The 22070-nt window shown below is 44.5% G+C and overlaps 1 protein-coding gene across 1 annotated transcript in view; it reads left to right on the forward strand.

The window, feature by feature from the left end:
- Window positions 1-22070, forward strand: part of SBNO2 (strawberry notch homolog 2) — a 216497-nt gene that overhangs the window by 116844 nt on the left and 77583 nt on the right. The window contains 2 exon segments of the mRNA XM_030219853.1: window positions 16340-16501; window positions 21719-21808. Coding sequence (XP_030075713.1) covers window positions 16340-16501; window positions 21719-21808 — 252 coding nt within the window.

Consider the following 22070-nt stretch of genomic DNA (forward strand, 5'->3'; position numbering starts at 1 on the left):
AAATAGAACATATAAATAAGGTAATCATTTTATTGGACTAATTTTTAATACATTTTGACTTAACTTTCAGAGAACAAAACCCCCTTCCTCAGGTCAGGATAGGATACTATAACAGCACTATACTGTATTGACCTGAGGAAGGAGGTTTTGGCCTCTGAAAGCTAAATGTATTAGTCCAATAAAATGGTATTTTATTTTCTATATTTGTTTTATTTCTATTTGTTAATTTGTAAAGTGGTGATCGGATTTGTTAGTTTTTTCAAATTTACATCCACTGTCTTTATATTTTGCACAGTACTAGGGGACATTTTCTGTTTCTGTGGTGTTGCATTGTATGCAGAGTCTGGCATCGGGGGTTCAGTTTAATTTTTGTCTAAATAGAAAGTTTATGATTACTTATTCTATAGTGGATTAGGGTGTATCTGTGTTTGTGAAAAAGACATGGCTTTCGGTTGGCATTGATTGTGCAGGATCGACGATCTGTACTAATCTGTCTGTTTTCGTTTTACAATAGGTGAATTGATGTTCTAGTGCTCACTGTAGCGTTTAAGATGCTTGTGTGACTTGTAGAAATGACTGCTTATGGTATGGTAGAATTGCGCTATAGGTCCTGAGTGTTTTGTATTCTCGGTATGCCTAGTACTGGATTTGGGGGGGGGGGGTGTTAAAAAAATGACTGGCCCCGAGTGTCAACAACCCTAGCTGCGCCACTGACAGTATTCTCAACTTTTTTTTAAAGTTCAGTCTTTGTATCGAGTTTAACAATAACTTCAAACAACAACAAAAAGCATACAGCTCACTTTTTTTTACATGTAGTTAGTTAGGTAATAACATGGAAATAAGGAAAAATTAACAATGTACTCTTTTTATATTAAAGATTTACAAAAGATTACTAGCAGATCCCAGATATTATTAAATTCATCTAAAGAACCTTTGCATTCTGCCATTCTACATAATTTGGCTTCCACTTTCCTTCCTTTGTGCTGTATACTTATTGCGAACCACAGACTTCTGAAGCCTTTTTCCTTCCTTATTTGATAATTGAAGTGGTGAAATGTCAAAATATGTGTGTTCCAGTGCTTTCTTTTTTTTTGGACATGCACACAGTACTAGCTGCTCTTAGTGCAGAACCTTGTATGCATGCATCCAGTGTGCTCACTCTCTAGCGTACAAGTTCTGCATTTATTATATATTTAGCTTACTGCATCTGCAAGCACAAATTGGTCATTACATTTGTACTAGAGGCCGTTCACTCAGCCATCAGGGCATGGCTCTTGAGCTTTCTGAATCAGCCCCTCTTTCCTTCCAGGACCTCTGCTCCTCCTGCAGGGCAAGGCCTCTGGTTAAGTGAGGAGTCTGTGCTGATTTTAGAAGATTTAGTGCTTGAGGAATCAAACAAAATAAAACATGGAAAAGAAAATAAGATGATACCTTTTTTATTGGACATAACTTAATACATTTCTTGATTAGCTTTCGAAGGTTGCCCTTCTTCGTCAGATCGGAAGGGCAACCTTCGAAAGCTAATCAAGAAATGTATTAAGTTATGTCCAATAAAAAAGGTATCATCTTATTTTCTTTTCCATGTTTTATTTTGTTTGATTTCTATTGATAACCTTAAGAGTGGACTAACACGGCTACCACACTCCTGTGCTTGAGGAAGAAAGTTTTGTAGTCATAAAGCTACACCTGTAAACATTCGTTATCTTAATAAAGGCTTCAGCTGTACCCAGTTACTCTTGGCTTTCTGGCAAAAAATCTTTAGTGCTGTTCTCGCAATCCACTGGTAGGATGAGTGGCAAAAATCACAATTTGCCATTTGTAAATGAAGGGAAATTTTTGCTGTTTGTCACTATGTTCCAACATGAAATCAAGCTGCCAGGGGGAGATTTCTCAATAGAACTCCTGTGGCATTAATAAAATTCCCTCCCCTGACATATTGCTATCCATTATCATTCTGTTAGTATTGAAGGCCAGCGTGATGATCTTTCTGTATGATTTAAGGTGCACACATGTAGTTCCAGGACTGTACCTGAATGTGACTCACCGGGAGCTACTACTGAAAAGGCATGAATTAAATCCATTTCCCCCCTTCCTTTCCCTTAGCTACTTCCTACTGCAGATTTCTCCAGTCAGTATGTTGTGCTCAGGCTGAATGTGTGGAATACTTGTCTGAGAAGGAAATGAAATGCCTGCTTCAGGGGCGGGCTGGCTGACCATTGGGACAACAGGGTAGTACCCGAGGGCCCACAGCAAAAGGGAGCCATTCTCCCCTAGCTGCCATCTAGTTTAATAATTTTTAATAGGTGGTTAGGGGCCCATGACCCTTAGTTCCCTGGGGCCAGATCACTGTCAGTCCACCTTTGGTCTGCTTCCTGGAATCAGAAACCTGCTGGATTTCTGTCTTATTGCCCATGTTGTTCTTCCAAAGCAGGCAGTACTTAGTTACAGAAGGGAGATAAGAGAAGCAGGCACCTTATAATTCTGCATATAGTAGGAAGGGGTTGCAGTGATAGAGCACCTTTCTGGAGAAAGTAGCAAGAGAGGCACATCATTCTGTGGAGAGGAAAGGAGGAAACTGTGGCATTGGAGGCTCAGGTCCCTGGTGCATGGACTGGTCTAAGATCTAGGACTTGCTATGGTGGATTCTTGTGTTGACATTGGCATGGTCGGGGGGGGGGGGGGGGGGGGGGGCAGCATGCATATCCAATTCCAGTTGAATGAGTTTAGTCTGGGGTAACCAATCATAGCCTTTGTGAAACAGGAAATAACCACCATCACTTAAGGGACCTTTTACAAAGCTACGCTAGTGTTTTTAGCTGGCAGTAAATGCTGAGACACCCGGGAATGGACATCTCAGCGTTTACTGCCAGCTGATTTTTACTGCAACCTAAAAACACTAGCGCGGCTTTGAAAAAGAACCCCATAATGAGGATAAATCTGGTATCTGTCACGCAGGATGCATGAATACTGGATTCCAGAGAGGGTCACTGCAATGGCTGCGCTAAGAGGAAGACTTATAAGAAGGAAAGAAATCCTGGAGTACTAGCAAATTTATTTATTTAAAAATGTATATTCTGCTGTATCAAATGAAGGGTTATGGCGGCATAACCCTATAGAAACTGAAGCCCAGAGAAGTGGGAGAAAACTGCCAGGCCAAAAAACAACGGACAGTGTGGCTGCATCTCCCTTCAAACCCTCTTTGGTTCTTGTTGATAAGGAATAAACCATGACTCTCTGCATGATTGGCCTCTGTAAGGCCAGGAACAGCTCCTGGCTGGTTAAATAGCTTAATGCCAGCTAAGCGCTAATATTCAGCGTAAGATAGCCAGCTATCTCAGTTGAATATTACCACTTAGCAGCTAGCCTGGTCACTGGCTATATCATGTGACATAGCCGGTTAATGCCAATATTCATGGGTGCTAAGTTTAGCACCCAGATAGACCTGTATAAATAGCAGGTCTCTCTTTGGCTGCTGTAACTTAGCTGGTCAGCCATTGAATATCAGCTTAAGTGGCTATGTTTTAGCAGAAAAAAAAAACCCTGGAAATTCAATTCCGGTCACCGGATACAGCCCCAGCATTGAATTTTCGGGTTTGCCGCCAACTGCGGGAGTTAGCCGGGTTCCCTCCCGCTGTCTCAATTTTGGCCCCAATGTGTATAAATACAAGTAAGATCTTTAGCCTACACTTCCGGGCAAACAACAATTATGATTGCTTTCTTAGGCCTTTTTGAATATGTAAAAAATTGCTGCCATTTAAAGTTGGTTCAGTGGCAGTGTAGAGCTGATTGTGGGCATAGTTGCCAGCTCTGTGAGTGCAGAGGGAGCTTGAACAGACTCCTTCACTGTGTGTGTGTGGAGCAGGGTTTAGCACTGGTAGTCAGCTGATCAAAAACCCCATGCTGTTACGAACAGCGCTCTAAAATTAGTGCCGGAAGAGCGCGGGGCAATAATGTCCCTATGATCAAAGCTAATAGCATACAAATTTATAAGCGCTATTAGCTCTGATCATAGTGGTACTTCTGCAGGAGGATTTCACCTGGGCCTGCCCTATGGCACAATCATCCCGCAGAAATTGTTTGACAGATCCAGGCTGTCAAGAAAAAGCCCGGACCTGTCAAACAGGAGGTTCCCCCCTCTCCCCACATTCAAGGGTCTCCAGCACCCCTAACCCCCCCCGAACAAATAAAGTTCCCCTGGTGGCCCCCCTAACCCCCTTGACACACACACACACAAAAAAACCCTCCCTGGTGGCCCAGTGGGAAATCATACCCCCCACCGGACCTCCTCCAGCCCCTTGCGTGCAGGGAGGGGGGGGAGCCTGTAAGCATACAAATGCATGCTGGACAGGGCTACCCAGTCCTCTCCAATGCTTGATAAAACCCTAAAGCCAGCTCCGAGCTGGCATAGAGTTTGCCACGGGGGCAGTGCCAGTGTTTGGCACACTGCCACTGAGCATTGGGAGGAATAGTAAATTCCCTGTTCAGCATCCTTTTACATGCTACTTGAGGTCAGAGCCTGTGAGCGTGTTGTTTCATGTGCTTGCGGGCTCTGGTCATAGGGCAGGTGCTAGTATGACGCTAATAGCCTCTAGCGCCCGCGTTTGCTTCTGATCATCGGCCATCAGTCATTTTGACAAGTTGGTCTATGTGAGTGCAGGTGTTTTCTAGTAGTTGAGCCATGGTCACTGTGGTCCTGGTTCAGGCTTGGGGTGATGTTTCAAGTTTATTTATTTGATATACCACCTTCATTTTTAACAAAAAAAAAAGGCAGTAGGGAAGGGGACAAAACAAGACAATAACAACTATAATAATCGAGAAGTAAACGAGGAAGGAAAGGATATAATATTGCACAGAGAAGAGTTTGGGGAGAGAGAGGACAACAGGTTGGGGAAAGGTGTTTTACTCACTACTACTACTACTTATCACTTCTATAGCGCTACAAGGCATACGCAGCGCTGTACACCATACATGAAAAAGACAGTCCCTGCTCAAAGAGCTCACAATCTAAATAGGACAAACACACAGACAACTAAGAGGTAAGGGAATTAAAGAGAGGTGGGGATAAAAAGGGGACAGGGCAAGTGAGTAGTGGTTAGGAGTCAAAAGCAACGTTAAAGAGGTGGGCTTTTAGCCTGGATTTGAAAACGGCCAAAGACAGGGCTAGACGCACAGGCTTGGGAAGTCTATTCCACGTGTGAGGTGCAGCGAGATAAAAGGAACGGAGTCTGGAATTAGCAGTAGAGGAGAAGGGGACAGACGAGAGATTTATCCACGGAACGGAGTACCCGAGGGGGTCGTAGGGAGAGACAAGAGTGGAGAGGTACTGGGGAGCGGTAGAGTGAATACACTTATATGTCAGTAAAAGAAGTTTGAATTGAATGCGGAAATGGATAGGGAGCCAGTGAAGTGGCTTGAGGAAAGGGCTAATGTGAGCATAGTGACTCTGGCGGAAAATGAGTTGCACAGCAGAGTTTTGGACTGATTGAAGAGGAGAGAGATGGCTAAGTGGGAGGCCGGTGAGAAGCAGGTTGCAATAATCTAGGCGAGAGGTGATAAGAGTGTGGATAAGGGTTCTGACAGAGTGTTCAGAGAAGAAGGGACGGATTTTGCTGATGTTATAGAGAAAGAAATGACAGGTTTTGGCAATCTGCTGAATGAGAGCAGAGAAGAAGTCCAACAGGACCCCAAGGTTACGAGCTGATGAGACAGGGAGAATGAGAGTGCCATCCACAGAAATAGAGAAAGGGGGAAGAGGAGAAGCTTGGTTTTGGCCATGTTAAGTTTCAGATGACGTTGAGACATCCAGGCAGCAATATCAGATAGGCAGGCTGATACATTGGTCTGGATGCTGGTTGAGATTTTGGGGGATAGAGAGTAGATCTGGGAGTCGTCAACCTAGAGATGGTATTGAAAACCATGGGATGATATCAGAGAGCCAAGGGAAGACGTGTAGATGGAGAACAGGAGAGGACCAAGAACAGAACCCTGAGGTACTCACTGCAGTCAAAGGAAGAGTAAGAGGGTATTAGTTTGATGAAGCTGGAAAAGCGGCAGAAAAATAGAAAGCTTTAGTGATTTGAACTTAGTAGTTGATGATTCTAGTCTGTTCCATAAGACTAAAGCAAGAGCGAGCTGTACTATTCCAGTGGACCCGGCGAAAAGACAGGATAACCAGTAGATGTTGGGAAGAGTGAAGTGTTCTCTGAGAGCTGTAGGGTATAAGGAGGCTGGCCAAAATTAGAGGGAAACCCTAAAACTACATCCGATGGCTTAGGGAATGACTTATTGATGCAATGTCTGTTTCTAGAGTAAGTAGTCTGGTTGCCATGCTAGTCCATTTTAAAGTTAATAAATATAAATAAAACAAAGAAAGACAAATACAGTAGAAGTCCAAAAATCCAAACTGCTTGGGGATTGGGTCTGTTCGGATTTTTGGATTTTCTGGATTCTCAGGCAGTATTCAAATTTAAGGAAGAATAAAGAGCTGAAAAGGCAATTTTTGTTGATTCCCCATACAGCTTCTCTCTTCACCCCACATGCAACGTCTCTCTCCCCCCATTCAGCGTCTCTTCCCCTCCCCTTGTAGTGTCTCCCTTCCCCCCCCATGCAGCGTCTCTCTTTGCCCCCCATGCATTGTTTCTCCCCCCCCCCCCCTCATGAAGAGCAGTATATTAAATTTTAAATAAAGCATAAAAGCATAAGTGCAAAGAAAGCAGCACACAACATAATGGGTGAAGATAACAGGAATTTTTTGCATTCACCTTCCTGGAAAAATGTCATGAGACCATGAGATGCAATTAAATGAAGTTTAAAAAAAGGTTGTGTAATAGATATCAGGCTTATGCTTGTGCACTGAAATGCAATCCTGAGTAGGGGAGTGTGGGCCCTTTGGGTTTGCTGGATGCCAGCCCAGATAGGGAGTGCAGACCCCCTGGCCTTATGCACACCCCCATCTGGGATGGCATCCAGCAAAACCCAGGGCTTCTGCCAGATTGTCATTCAGGGTGGAGAATAAGAATTGCTATACTGGGTTAGATTAAAGATCCATGAAGTCCAGTATCCTGTTTCCAACAGTGGTCAGTCCAGGTTTATAAGTACTTGGCAGGATCCTAAAAGGTAAATAGATTCCTAACCTTGCCACCAGAGATAAGCAGTGGATTTCCCTAAGTCTCCCTTAATAATAGTTTATGGACTTTCCTCTGGGAACTTGTCCAAACCTTTTTTTAAACCCAGCTACACAAACAGTGTTTACTACATTTTTCAGTCACAACTTTCACAGCTTAATTATGCATAGAGTGAAAAATTAATTCCTCTGTTCTTCTGTCAGACATCCTTTGTGGAGAATGCAGACCCTTTAGGGTTCTGTTGGAAGGTAGGGAATACCGACTCTTTGGGGTTCTTCTGGATACTGTCCTGGGTGGGGAGTGTATACCCTCTAGGCTTCTGATGGATGCCATCCTGGGGTGTGAAGGGTGCGGGAAAGAGGACTGACCATCCAGAGCTCTGTTGAATGCTGTCCTGGTGGTGTTAAGGGCCTACCCTGATCAAGAGCATGGATGGAGAGGCTAGGCCCAGGGCACTGTCAAGCAAGGCAGGATCAGGAACCAAACATGGAACAGGAACCACAGATAGAGCATGAATCAAATGTAAAATAAATAGAACAGGAATCAAATGTAAAGTAAATAAATAAGAAAGAATGCATTGAAGTCTGCTGGGATGGCAGTAGACATAGGACAGGCCCACCAAAAACTGTTGAACCAGCAAGGTTCTGGCTGGACTTCCTTATTTACTGCCTTTGATAAAACAAACCTTATGCTAGTCCAATGGACTCCTCCAGCAGTTTTCTTCTGCTGCTTGTGATCACATTTTTTTTTTTGTTACATTTGTACCCCGCGCTTTCCCACTCATGGCAGGCTCAATGAGGCTTACATGGGGCAATGGAGGGTTAAGTGACTTGACCAGAGTCACAAGGAGCTGCCTGTGCCTGAAGTGGGAATCTGGAACCAGATTACAGCAGAACAGCCTGTGGGGTTCAGCTGCAAGTTTACTGTCTCTGACATTCAAGGCTTTTGGTTTAACTCTTATAAACTTTTATAGGTAGAGAGGGCAGACCCTCCAGGTTTCTGCTGGATGCTGTTCTGGATGGAGAATGTGGATACTGTCCTGGTTGGAGGTTCAGACCTTTTGGGTTGTGTAGGTGCCATCTGGGGGGGGTGTGGGGGGGATGGAAAGTGTGAACTGTACAGGGTTTTGCCAGATGCTGTTCTAGTGGGGGAGGGGGAAGGGTGAGTGGAGAAGACCTCCCTCCAGCTGGATGCCATCCTGGGTGGAGAGGGGGGTTTTGCATTTCTTGTTTAGGATATAAAAACTTTGTGGCAACTGAATTCTGTTTGCTACTATTGTCTTTCATCTTCTGAATTTCTTGACTTTGCTTCACAACCTTAAATCCAGATTTTCCTGTCATTCATTTGTGAAGACTGGTATATCTACCCTGCTGTGCTTTCTTCATGCTTCATCTGACTGTAGGTTTCTCTATCTACAGAGGTGAAATGTAGAGGACCAAAGCAAGGAAGAAAACTGAAAAAAGTGGGTTAAAAACCGGGAAAGGGCTTCTCCGTGATATACAGGAAATTTGATTGTGTTAAAAAGGAAATCTTGTTAAAAGATTAGGGGGGCTGAACATTTCTTCCCCAAGAACAGAAAACGAGAAAAGGAGCATGCAGTGAGCTTCACTGACCCCAGCACAGGTAAGCTATCTTTGAAAGAAAAGTGAGAAAAAAGCAGCAGGCGAGGGGCTCTGGCAGGCAGGAGCAGTCTTGCTTTGTTTACAGTCTCTCTGTGGTTAGCTTGCACCACATACAGTAATTCTCAGCAGACTGCCAGTAATTTCACTGACTTACCAAGCAGGCCTGGTTTCCTGTAAGTCAGTGCCTGTACTTAGAGGAAGTGGAGAGCACCGGGACCAGCTCACTATGCAAATGACCACAGGCTTCGCACAGTTATACCCTGCCCAAGCTGAGATTTTCTCTTTCTTCTTCCTTCTGTTTTCTTTGGTGAATTTCTCTCTCATGTGTACCGTCTGACCGTGACTGCTGCTGTCATGTGTGAAGCCTGCACTATAGCTCGGCACTGGTTTGCTTTGTGGACCTCTTACTATCCTGACACGGAGGCTTATTCTCTTCTAAAATGTCACAGATGCAATTATGGCTAAAGTTCTCTTCTTTAAACAAGGTAATGTAGTTTTTATTTTATTGTGTTGCTATAGAGTAAAAGAAGGAAGAGGTGGGAGGCATGGTTTCAGCTGTCATAAGGTCAGGAGAGCTGCTGGTTTTTAAGGCACGTTTAGGTACATTCAGAATTAGCAGTATCAAGACTAGGCCTTATACTGTTTGTGATTTTAGTTGGGGTTTTTTTTTGTATTCTTTATGAGTTGTGTACTTAGTTTATGCAGATTGGTGCCAGCGCCCTGTTTTCTGGATGTTTAATGTACATTGCTGGGATAGTGGGGAAGTATATGTCAGGAAGTATGTTTTCACAGAGAGGGTGGTAGATACGTGGAATGCCCTCCTGCGGGAGGTGGTGGAGATGAAAATGGTAATGGAATTAAAAAATGCGTGGAATAAACATAAAGGAATCCTGTTTAGAAAGGAATGGATCTATGGAATCTTAGCGGAGATTGGGTGGCGACGCCAGTATTTGGAGAGTAAAACCGGTGCAGGATGGACTTCTACAGTCTGTGCCCTGATCGTGACTGAATAGATATGGATGGACTGGAGTGTAAATTTTAAGGGGCTTCGACGTTAGCTTCAGAACTTTTAGTACAGGAACATTGCTAGGCAGACTTTATGGTCTGTGCCCTGATAAAGGCGGGGACAAATCAAACTCAGGTATATATATAAAGTATTACATACCACATAAAATGAGTTTTTCTTGTTGGGCAGACTGGATGTACCATTCAGGTCTTTATCTGCCGTCATTTACTATGTTACTATGGGGCACTCTTTGGGGTACAGCTGCTTGCTGTAACCTGTAGGAAGGGGATATGCCTGGGAAAACAGCAGCCTTTCTCATCCTTGTCACTTCCTCTGACCTACTGTTAGCTACTGTAGTTGTGAGTTTTTAGTGAGAGGCAGTTAGTGTGGGGGAGGCAGGAGATGGGAAAGTTGGCTCTGATCTCTTTATCCTTTTTCTGACTTGCATTCATATCTGGGGCTGTGTTGCGCTGATCAGAGGACCATTTTGCCATGGAAAGGGCCATTTTGTGATCTGGGAATTTGTTCTGGATATCTTCTTGGAGAGACAGGGATGTATCGCACACATGCATTTATTGTATTCATTTGTTTGTGAAGACTGGTGCAATTTCCTTCCTCTTTATCAGGCCTGAGCTTTAAATTGTGAATCTATTTTTGTTCTCCTCCTTTTACCTACTCTGTGTGTTGTGGTTCTGTATCACCATTGTAACATTGTGGAGGAGAGAGTCCTTCTTGCTGCTGTTTTAGGAAGGAGAAACTCTGAGGGGAATGATGTGTTAGAAGGTGCTGTTGGCTGTGTCTTGTATGATAGCCACCTTACATAGCCTGTTCCATCAGAACATGTGAGTTTAAACATCCTTTATCATTCCTCCACCCTGGTCTCTTTGTGCAGCTGCATGGTATACAGCTCGATTGCTTAGAAGGTACTTAATCTCCTAGTTAATAAGCGACAGGAGAAACTATGACTGAAAATGAAAGCAGAGGAACAAATTGAGCTGAGAAAAGGAAAAGAAAGCAACTAGTGATACTCCTGCTGCATCAAGTACTGGTATTGCTGAGCCACGCTCTGTAGCGATACTTCTGCTGCACTGAGTACTGATAACAGCTGAAATATGTGCTGTAGGATACTTCTGCTGCATCGAGTACTAGTACCGCTGAGCCATGCTCTGTAGTGATACTTCTGCTATATCAAGTACTGGTACTTCAAAGTCACACTCTATAGTGATACTGGTACTGCTGAGCTACGCTCTGTAGCAATACTCCTGCTACATCGAATACTAGTACTGCTGAGCCACACCCTTAAAAAAACACTGCCTATGTAGAAGGCCAGTACAGATTCTGACATGTTTTAAATGTTGAGTGAAGCTCTACAGATATAAGTGACTTTTGGTCATATCTGTTTTCCTCCAGAACTGACAGATCTTATGAAGTGTTTCCTTTCCAGTAAAAAGAGACCATTTCCAGGCTTATGGACCCATTAGCATTTTGCAGCAGCTCACTGCTTGGGGATAGTCGGTGTAAGTTTCATTTACTGAGTCCTGGAGTCAGGCCTGCCGTTAGACTTCTGTGCCATTACTCACCTGAAAGGAATCGGGTGGAGGAGGAAACAGAAATTCCCCCGAGCACTGGTTGTTCCTCCATGGGATCAAACCTTTTGGTACAGGAATGATCCTGAACACACAGTTTTTCTCTTTTCATGGGTAAGGTCCTAAGGATAGGACATGGGTCACTAAGTGTTGTCTCCCTGCTCCAGGTGGGAGAACCACATGACACCAAGTTTAGAGACCTTGTTGTTGTAATTTGTTTTTATGGTTCTTTTATTATTTTAATATTTTTTTGTGTATTTAATGTATTATTTTAAGCTGTTTTAATATGTTTGTACAAGGTGGTATAATAAGCAAATAAAAAAAAAATCAAAGTTTGGTGTTGGTAACATATTTAATTCCTGATAAAGGGAGTGCTGGAGGAAGTAGTCTTTCCAGTTATTCAGGCCCAAAATTGAAGTATTTGTGATTAGCTCTCTCTCATAGCATTGGAGTGTGTATGCCAAGATGTCCACTTAGGTTACAGGATTCTGACCATCTCCCCTTTCTGATTTCTGTTATCACCATATACTGGAGTGACCTCGTTTTTTCATGGGATTCTAACATTGGCGTATTTTGGCATGTCCACCTACCTTTTCTGGATTCTAATATCTGAGCCTGTACGTCTAGCCCCGTCTTTGACCATTTTCAAGTCCAAACTTAAAGCCCGCCTCTTTACCACTGCTTTTGACTCCTAACTACTACCCACTTGCCCTGTCCTTTTATCCTCACCTTTTTATTCCCTTACCCTTATTGTTCTGTCTGTTTGCCTGTCTTATGTAGATTGTAAGCTCTTTGAGCAGGGACTGTCTTTTTGTGTATGGTGTACAGCGCTGCGTATGCCTTGTAGCGCTATAGAAATAAGTAGTAGAAGTAATATCACAGTATACCAGAGTGACCACTTCCTGCATGGGATGCTATTGAAGTGTGCTGGAGTTACTACCTTCTCTTACAGGATTCTAACATCATTAGAGTATGCTGGAGTGATTGCCTCCCCTTGTGGAATTATGATATACACTATGCCAGGCTGACCACTTCCACTTAAAGGATTCTGACAGCAGAGTATGTCTGAATGACCACTTCCTATCATGGAATTCTGACAGAGTTTGATGGTGACTGTCTGTCCTTAAAAGACCCTTAACCTCACAGAATGTACACAGATTATCAGCATGCACACTTACCCATGCTTAATGAAGAGTGGACTTAGGTCAGGGTAGGAAGTGGAGGTTGTGGGCATCTGCAATTCAGCCTTCTTGTTGTGCTGTTAATGATTTTGTTCTCAAGAGTGGCTTTATTAACTACAAATTTCTCATTTTAAGGTTTTGCTACTGCTGCCCTGTACCTATCCTGCAGTGGGGGTGAGGTTGTATGAATATCGCAGTGCCCTTGTACCTGGCCTGTGTTGGGGCTGTGAAGGTGTATGAATCTTGCACTGCTCCTGTTGCCCATGTATCTGTCCTGGGTTGGGGCTGCAAGTGTGTATGAACCTCACAGTGCTCCCACTGCTCCTGTACCTGTCCTGCGTTGGGGCTGTGAATGTGTATGAATCTTACAATGCTCCTGTACCTCCCCTGTGTTGGGGCAGTGAGTGTGAACCTCACACTGCTCCTGCTACAACTGTACCTGGCCTGTGGTGTTACCCATACCTAGGCTGTGGTCGGGCAATGAGGGTGAATGAATCTCGCAGTGCCCCCAGAATCAGTCTGTTTGGACTTATGGGTTTCCTGTTCTGCTGTTTTGGGTTTAGAGCAATGTGGAGGTATTACCATTCCTGCACACTTAACAGTTTTCTTGAAGCATCTTGGTTAGAAGTTAAGGTGCTGGTGGAATTGAGATTTTCTCAAGCTCAAAATGTACATATCTAAAACATTAACAAACAGGCTTTAATCTATGTTCCTGAAGTTACAGAGATAAGGAAAGGGAAAGGTTCTCTAGAAAAATTAACATGGAAATAAATAGTAGCCTTAAAACTAGGAGTCTTAGGATTGAATCTCCAAATGGTTAGTTTTGTGCAGATTACTACAATAGGACTGAGCCTTATTTGGGGGGTAATATCTCCAATGGATGAGTTTTGCACATAACATGACAGTAATGAACCTCACTCTTAGGCCAGGGTATATGGCATAAGATCTCAGTCTCTCAAATTTATTTTAAAAAATGTATATCCTTCCCTATCTACAATTCTGGGCAGTTCACAATCAAACATACACAAATATAAATATTATATGTGTGTATAATAGATAGATCTAGATCTATCTATATATATATAGATAGATAGATAGTTATAATATACAACACTAGAAATAAAATCACTGACATTTACATCAACAATCATCAAATTTTCAAGGCATAAATGCCTCTAAAAATCAACATAAAGTCATCATAATAATACTGTAGTACTTGCATTGTACCAAAAAGAGCTTCCTTCAGGAGTTCATAAGATGTAACATGTATATTCAACCTGTCCAGATGTTTAATCAAGCTTGTGGAACCCAAACAATGGGAAATATTTGCCACGTTTTCTTGTTCTCGGATTGCTTCTGTGAGTAGCATGCTGTGTGCTATCATAAGGGCCCTTTTACTAAGCTGAGTTTGACACTAATATGTGCCTAACACAGCTTAAAATGGCATAATTGCAGGATGCACTCGGGAGTCCTGTGGTAACTGCCAAATGTGTGTGCATTAATAGCACGCTGAAAATAAAATATTTTTTGAGGGAACATGTCAGGGGCAGAGAGTGGGTGTTCCTCCGCTATACAGCTCATCTACATTTGCGCTCACTGGTTAGCACAGGAATACCACATGAGCTCTTATCACCTACAAAATGGTGGCAGTAAGTGCTCACATGGTAACTTTTTTAAAATAGCTGTGCGCTAATGGCAACATTAGCGCATGGCCATTGATATAAGAATAGAAAACTGGCCATTTTTGGTCTCTGGCAGGGGCGTATCTGAACTGCGACGGTAGGGGGGGCCAGGGCCAGAGTGAGGGGGCACATTATAGCCCCCCCCCCCGCCTCCACTGCTGCCGCCGCCATTGCCGATCCCCCTCCCCCCGCCGTTGCTGTCGCCTACCTTCGCTGGCGGGAGACCCCAACCCCCGCCAGCCGAGGTCCGCTTCCTCCTGCCGCTGCCGGCTGCCTTTAAAAGAATTCCTTCAGCTGGCGGGGGACCCCCAACCCCCGCCAGCCAAGCCGAGGTCCTTTCATTTCTTCCACTGCAGTCTGCAAAGCTGGCGCCGAAAGTTTCTTCTGACGGCAACGTGCAGCGACGTCAGACTCAGAAGAAACTTTCGGCGCCAGCTTTGCAGACTGCAGTGGAAGAAATGAAAGGACCTCGGCTTGGCTGGCAGGGGTTGGGGGTCCCCCGCCAGCTGAAGGAATTCTTTTAAAGGCAGCCGGCAGCGGCAGGAGGAAGCGGACCTTGGCTGGCGGGGGTTGGGGTCCCCCGCCAGCGAAGGTAGGCGACAGCAATGGCCGGGGAGGGTTGGCGACGGTAGGGGGGTCCAGGGCGAAATCTGCGGGGGCCCAGGCCCCTGTGGCCCCATGCAGATAGGCCCCTGGTCTCCGGTAAAAATGGCCTTAGCACATGGAAAAGACCCGCATAAGGGGCTCTGATCATGGGGCGGTAGCAAACGCCGGCGCGAGTATGGCCCTAACAGCCTCTAGCGCCGGTGTTTGCTTTTGATCATCTGCCTGTTAGAGCAGTGTTTCTCAACCCTCTCCTGGAGGAGCACCTAGCCAGCCAGGTTTTTAGGATATCAATAATGATTATGAAGAAGATATATTTGCATATATTGGAGGCCCATTGATTTAGGCTTAGTCATTAGGAGAGGGTTGAAAAGCCCTGGCTTACGAGTATACACACAGAGTTGCTTCTTTTTCAGAGAAGGTATAAATTTGTACAAGAGCATTTGTGTGCTGCTGGGATAGTTCTGGAAGCCTATGTTGCCTTATAAAAATGGGCATAAAAAAGACACATTTTGAAAAATGTTATAAATGCCCTATAATAAAATTACCTCCACCACAAGAACAAGAAATTATTATTATTTATTTGGATTTTGCTCACACCTTTTTTAGTAGTAGTTCAAGGTGAGTTACAATCTGGTACACTAGATATTTCTCAGTCCCAGGAGGGCTCACAATCTAAGTTTGTACCTGAGACAATGGAGGGTTAAGTGACTTGCCCAAGATCACAAGAAGCAGCAGTGGGATTTGAAGCAGCCACCTCTGGATTTCAAGACCGGTGCTCTAACCACTAGGCCAGTCCTCCACTCCATTAAGCTTGCTCCTAACCCAGGGCATGTGGGGTGTGGTTTTGGTCTCTTAAGTTTACTTCTAATGTTATCTCCATGCTTGCATTGTGACAGAGAGAGCTGCTTCCTGGAGTTCATATGGTGTAATACATATGGGCATCCTATGAAGATGCACTTGGATCCTTTTTAATTGGGTCAGTGGCACTCATAACTGGCACAATTCCTTTATCTTTCTGCCACATTTTCTTAGTCTCTGATTGCATTGGTTAGTACTTGAGGATCTCTTTCTCCATGGCTTGTGCTTTTTTTTTTTTTTCTTTATCACTGTGGATGGTTTTCTTGCACTGATCTTATAATGTGATCTGGCAAGGAACATTCCTATTCTCAAGTTCTTCATTCTCCACAGTTCTGTCAGGTTGTGTGTTTTTCTGCTACAGTGATGTTATAGTGTACCAACAATTTCCAGTGGATAAGGCGTGCTTCCTTATCGTGCCTTTCTGTATACAGGCCTCTGGTGTCAGCAAGTTGTACCCAGCAATGAGATATGTGACTGCAAAATCTGAATGTGTCTATTTTACCAGTTTTTTTCTGTGTTGGCTGTGAACCATCCTGTCCATGTCTTCTCCTTACACATTCTTGCGTCTGATTTTGATGTGCATGTGATTGACATAGCACCTTACTGTGACACAGATAGTTCCTGGTCATAGGGTTAGGGCTGAGTGTCTATAACAAATTGTTCTTCTTTTTCAGGACTCATACTTCGATGATCTCTCCAACCACTCCATCTTCTCATCTCCTGCAGATTCTTTGTCAGACATAGCTGATGCACAGGAATTTCTGCCAGCTGACGTCCTAAACGAAGTGCCAACCATATGGGACATCACACCCCAGCAACTTCCAAACCAAAATGAGGTAATTTCAAAATCAACCAGTTCCATACTTGACAGATCTTATGTACCATCTTGCCATAATGATCAGGAATTTTACTGTGGTGCCCTAGAATTTTATGCATTATTATCCAGATAATACTGCAGCCAGCACTTCAAAACTGCTTTTCCTTTCCCATCAGCACCATATAGAACTTGAACTCCTACGCTGCTCTCACTAGTCTATGAGATCAGCATAGAAGTTCAGGAACCACCTAGTCCAAACTCACTGAGAGCCATTTGGTGTTGGCCAGAAAGGAGCAACAGTTTTAGATGCAGCACCTGATGGGGTGAGGGGGAGAAGGCAGGAGTCTGGGGATGCAGCTGGCTTAAGCTGGCTGAGGCAGCAGGTTGGTTACTGGGATAGGAGGGGCATGGGTGGCTGAGTAGGGCAATAGGGATTATGGGAAATGGCTGGCTGAGGGGAGAAGGTTGAGACTGCTAAGGAAGAGGAAGCTTGAGAAAAAGAGACTGCTATGGATGAGGGTGGGGCAATGAGAAACTAGGTAGGAAGCAGGGCCGTGCTAACCCGGTAAGCGAGGTAAGCATGGCAGGGGGGCGCTTCCCTCTGGGGGGCGCTGCCGTACCATGCTCACCTCGCTCGCCCTCCCGCAACATCCCTTTTCTTTTTAAATTTACCTCCTTGGTGGCGGTTCCGGCAGCGCAGCGTCAGGGAAGGAGGCGGCGCTCCCGACGTCTCTAGCCTTCCCTTCGCTGTGTTCCGCCTTCTTCTGACATCAAGGAGAGAGAGGAGCATGGATGCGAGGGGGGTCATGGAAGGGAGAGAGGGGAATTGCTGGATAGGGATTAATGGAGGGGACAGAGGAGCATGGATGGGCATGGATTGGGAGGGCAGGGCTCAGGGAGAGAGGGGAATTGCTGGAAAGGGATGAATGGAGGGGGCAGGGGACAGAGGAGCATGGATGGGCATGGATTGGGAGAGAGGGGAATTGCTGGAAAGGGATGAATGGAGGGGGCAGGGGACAGAGGAGCATGGATTGGGAGGGCAGGGCTCAGGGAGAGAGGGGAATTGCTGGAAAGGGATGAATGGAGGGGGCAGGGGACAGAGGAGCATGGATGGGCATGGATTGGGAGGGCAGGGCTCAGGGAGAGAGGGGAATTGCTGGATAGGGATGAATGGAGGGGGCAGGTGACAGAGGAGCATGGATGGGCATGGATTGGGAGGGCAGGGCTCAGGGAGAGAGGGGAATTGCTGGAAAGGGATGAATGGAGGGGGCAGGGGACAGAGGAGCATGGATGGGCATGGATTGGGAGGGCAGGGCTCAGGGAGAGAGGGGAATTGCTGGAAATGGATGAATGGAGGGGGCAGGGGACAGAGGAGCATGGATGGGCATGGATTGGGAGGGCAGGGCTCAGAGAGATAGGGGAATTGCTAGAAAAGGATGAATGGAGGGGGCAGGGGACAGAGGAGTATGGATGGGCATGGATTGGGAAGGCAGGGCTCAGGGAGAAAGGGGAATTGCTGGAAAGGGATGAATGGAGGGGGCAGGGGACAGAGGAGCATGGATGGGCATGGATTGGGAGGGCAGGGCTCAGGGAGAGAGGAGAAAATGCTGGACATAGAGGGGAGGGAAGAGAGATGAAGGAGATGAAATGAGGGAAAAGGAAGAGAGGAGAAAACTGCACATGGATGAAGAAAATAGGCAGAAGCTGAGGACCAGAAATGAAGAAGAAAGGAGGAAAGGAAAGAAATAAATGGAAAGGAAGCCCTGGAAACGGAGTTAAGAGGACAGATAGCAGCAGAATCAGATACTGGGCCAGCATGATCAGAAAAAGAAAGTCACCAGACAACAAAGGTAGAAAAAAAATCATTTTATTTTCATTTTAGTGTTTGGAATATGTCCACTTTGAGAATTTACATCTGCTATCTTATTTTGCAATGTATAGCAATTTCTTTCTAAGAATATTGCTGACAATTCCTGTCAGTGTGGCAAGTGGTGAGCGATCATTTTCATGGGGGGGGGGGGGGGGGGGGGCGGCGCCGCCGCCACTGCCACCAACTGATAGTCTGCAGGGGGGGGCGCCAACTGATAGGCTGCAGGGGGGCGCCAGAGACCCTAGGCACGGCCCTGGTAGGAAGAAGGTAGAGGGATGAGAGAGATTGGTTGAGGACAGGGTGGGGGGAATTGAGAGAGGACAGTTGATGGAGACAGGGTTGGGGCAACAGAGGAAGAGGCTTGTGGGGATCTGGGCACTTGGAGATATGACATCCCATTTTATGTCTGTGGAGGGAGGGGGAGGAACTGTGCAAATCAGATCCTAAAGGGGCTGTAATAAATCTGAGATGGAGTCACAAAAACGTAGGAATCAACAGCTGAGAGCTCTCTCAAACTCTCTTCCTCACAACCCTACCAGTTACTCAACTTTTGTAGGGATAACAGATTGTTTGAGGGACCTTTCATCTGCTGGCTCCTAGATCTCAAGAAACTTTGTCAAGGTCTGGGCTAGAGGATGTTTGTGACTACCAGTCAGTTCCACAGCATCCTTAAGTGACACCAGATCCATTCAGAACATGAAGAGTTTCAACTCTGGTAAATGCACATCTGGCTTTACAGAGACCAGCAGTACATGGAAACAATTGATGTGTTCTTATAAGGAAGAGGAGGAACCATTTGTAGACTGGAAATCATGGCACTGGCACAGCAGTCCAGTTGCATCCTCAGCGCAAAATCTCTGCAGGCAGATTTTATTCCTGAGTAATGCAGGTGTGAAATACTGAGAAGTGTGATAGAGATTTTATAATGCACTGTTTGAAGACCACATGATGTTTTGAGTAGAGCAGTCAGGTTTCTGCTTTGCTCCGCAGGTTCCTTAAGCCATTTTTCTTACATGTTACCTTGACTCCTTGATTTCAACAGGTGAGAGAGCATGGTGCCAGTGTATAGACAAATTTTTATCCAGCCCGGCTGGTGCAATGTCCTCTAAACCAGCGAGAAAGGAAACAAGCAGGGTCTGCGGAGCCAAAGACAAAATAGCGCCCGCGCTGCACAAAAATGCATCTCCATTTTCTGAAGCCCAGCTCCAGCAAATAACAGCAGCGGTGGGCTTTGATTATGGGGAACTGGGTTCAATTCCCACTGCAGCTCCCTGTGACCCTAGGCAAGTCACTTAACCTTCCATTGCCCCAGGTACAAAAAAAAAATCCCTTAAGATTGTGAGCCCACTAGGGACCAAGTATCTGTATATATATAATGTGTACAGCACTGCATACATCTAGTAGCACTATAGAAATGATTACTAATAGTATTAGAAAACAGAGGGTAGGGTTAAATGGCCAGTTTTCTCAATGGCAGAGGTTGAATAGTGGAGTGCTGTAGGGATCTGAACTGGTACCAGTGCTATTTAACATATTATGAATGATCTGGAAAGCGGAACAAGTGAGGTGATTAAATTTGCAAATGACACAAAACTATTCAAAGTTGTTTTATGCAGATTGTGAAAAATTGCAGAAGACCTTAGGAAATTGGAAGACTGGGCATCCAAATGGCAGATGAAATTTAATGTGGACAAATGCAAAGTGATGCACATTGGGAAGAGTAATCCAAATCATAGTTATCTGATGCTAGTCTTAGGATCAGCACCGAAGGAAAAGATCTAGGTGTCATTGTAGACAATATACTGAAATATTCTGTCAAGTGTGCGGCGCCAGCCAAAAAACCAAATAGGATGCTAGGAATTATTAAGGATGGTAAATAAGCCCAAGAATATTATAATGCCTCTGTTTCACTCCATGATGCAACCTCAACTTCTGGTCATCGTACCTCAGAAAAGATATAGCTGCATTACAAAAGGTTCAAAGAAGAGTGACCAAAATGATAGAGGATGGAACTCCTTTCATATGAGGAAAGGCTAAAGAGGTTAGGGCTCTTCAGCTTGGAAAAAAGACTGCTGAGGGGGAGATATGATTGAGGTCTAGAACGGGTAAAAGTGAATCGATTATTTTTTTACTCTTTTAAAAAGTACAAAGACTAGTTGACACTCAATGAAGTTACATGGAAATGCTTTTAAAACAAATAGGAAGAAATATTTTTCATTTAGCGAATAGTTAAGCTCTGGAACTCGTTGCTGGAGGATGTGGTAACAGTGGTTAGCGTATCTGGGTTTAAAAAAGGTTTGAACAAGTTCCTGGAGGAAACATCTACAGTCTGCTATTGAGATAGATATGGGAGAAGCCACTGCTTGCCCTAGGATCAGTAGTGGCTGTACCACATGAACTTTATTCTTACCACAACATCAAATCTGTATTTGTTTACACCGGAGTCTGCAAACTCCTCTCCGGTACTATGTAAGCCACATTGAGCCTGCAAATAGGTGGGAAAATGTGGGATACAAATGTAACAAATAAATAAATATCTGTTTGAAGGTACGGCCTCCAGAATTGTACACAGTACTTTAAATGATGTTTCACTTCAGCCCTTCTTTTTCCTGCTGGCCATTCCTCTTCTTGTGGTGATGGGATGTCTTTATTTATGGCAAGACCTGAAGTGATACATAACCATTCAAAATTATGCTATGCAACAGCCATTAACCTCCTTTGCATTTTTGGAGGATAAAATAGAGTTATGTAGCCATAGAGCCGAGAGGAAATTTTTTAAAAAAGACTCTAGGATGGTATAAGTTGATCTGGCAACCAAACAGCAGCAGCAGCAATCCAAGGAAGGACAAAACAATGCAAGAGTTTATCCAAATGTCAACTTTAATGAAAACAGGACCCAACCTGGCCAAGTTTCGGAAAAACCTTCATCGGGGGTCACATAGGTTTTCACAATACATTCACAGATTCAATGCATGTACTGCAATACCTGCATAGAAAAAGCTCGGGTCCAATTCCAAAAGTCAGTATCCACCGGTTGCTCTGAGATATTACCTGAGCCACTTCGGATATTGAGTGCTGAGGTGCGGACTTACTGAGCATCAGCTCTCAGCAGTGCTGTTGGCTGCATTTATGAAATTTGTAGACACCAGATAGGTTTTTCAGCAAGGAGTATTGCTTTTGTTCTGGACTGTGAACGCCACCATTTAAACCTCCCCACCCCCTCCACAGGACCTGTCCATACTTAGAATGAGGGCACTCTTATGTTCAGCTCTTGTGCTTGGATGGGTAAGAATTCTTCCTCTGGAATATTGATGGTATAAGTCTTTGAGTTTTTTCATTCATATGCCTATTTTTTTTTTCTTTCAGCTCTTCTCTCCCACCAGGCATTTCTCAGGATTAGAAAGTTTGGATGACTTGGCTCTTATCATTAACACACCACCTCTTGTAAGCTATCAGGTGAGGTATGATGTTATGCTGTATTGATGTATTACATTTTTGATGTAAATAGATTTGGGTAAAGCATTTTGGGGAGTAATGGGTTTCTAAGGGGTCCTTTTACTAAGGTGCGCTGAAAAATCGCCTGCGGTAGTTTAGGCACGGGTTTTGGGTGCACACAGAATCATTTTTCTGCGCACCTGTAAAAAAGGCCTTTTTTAAAATTTTTGCCGAAAATGGACATGCAGCAAAATGAAAATTGCCGTTCATCCATTTTGGGTCT

This window comes from Microcaecilia unicolor, chromosome 11, assembly GCF_901765095.1.
Source record: "Microcaecilia unicolor chromosome 11, aMicUni1.1, whole genome shotgun sequence".
Lineage (NCBI taxonomy): Eukaryota > Metazoa > Chordata > Amphibia > Gymnophiona > Siphonopidae > Microcaecilia > Microcaecilia unicolor.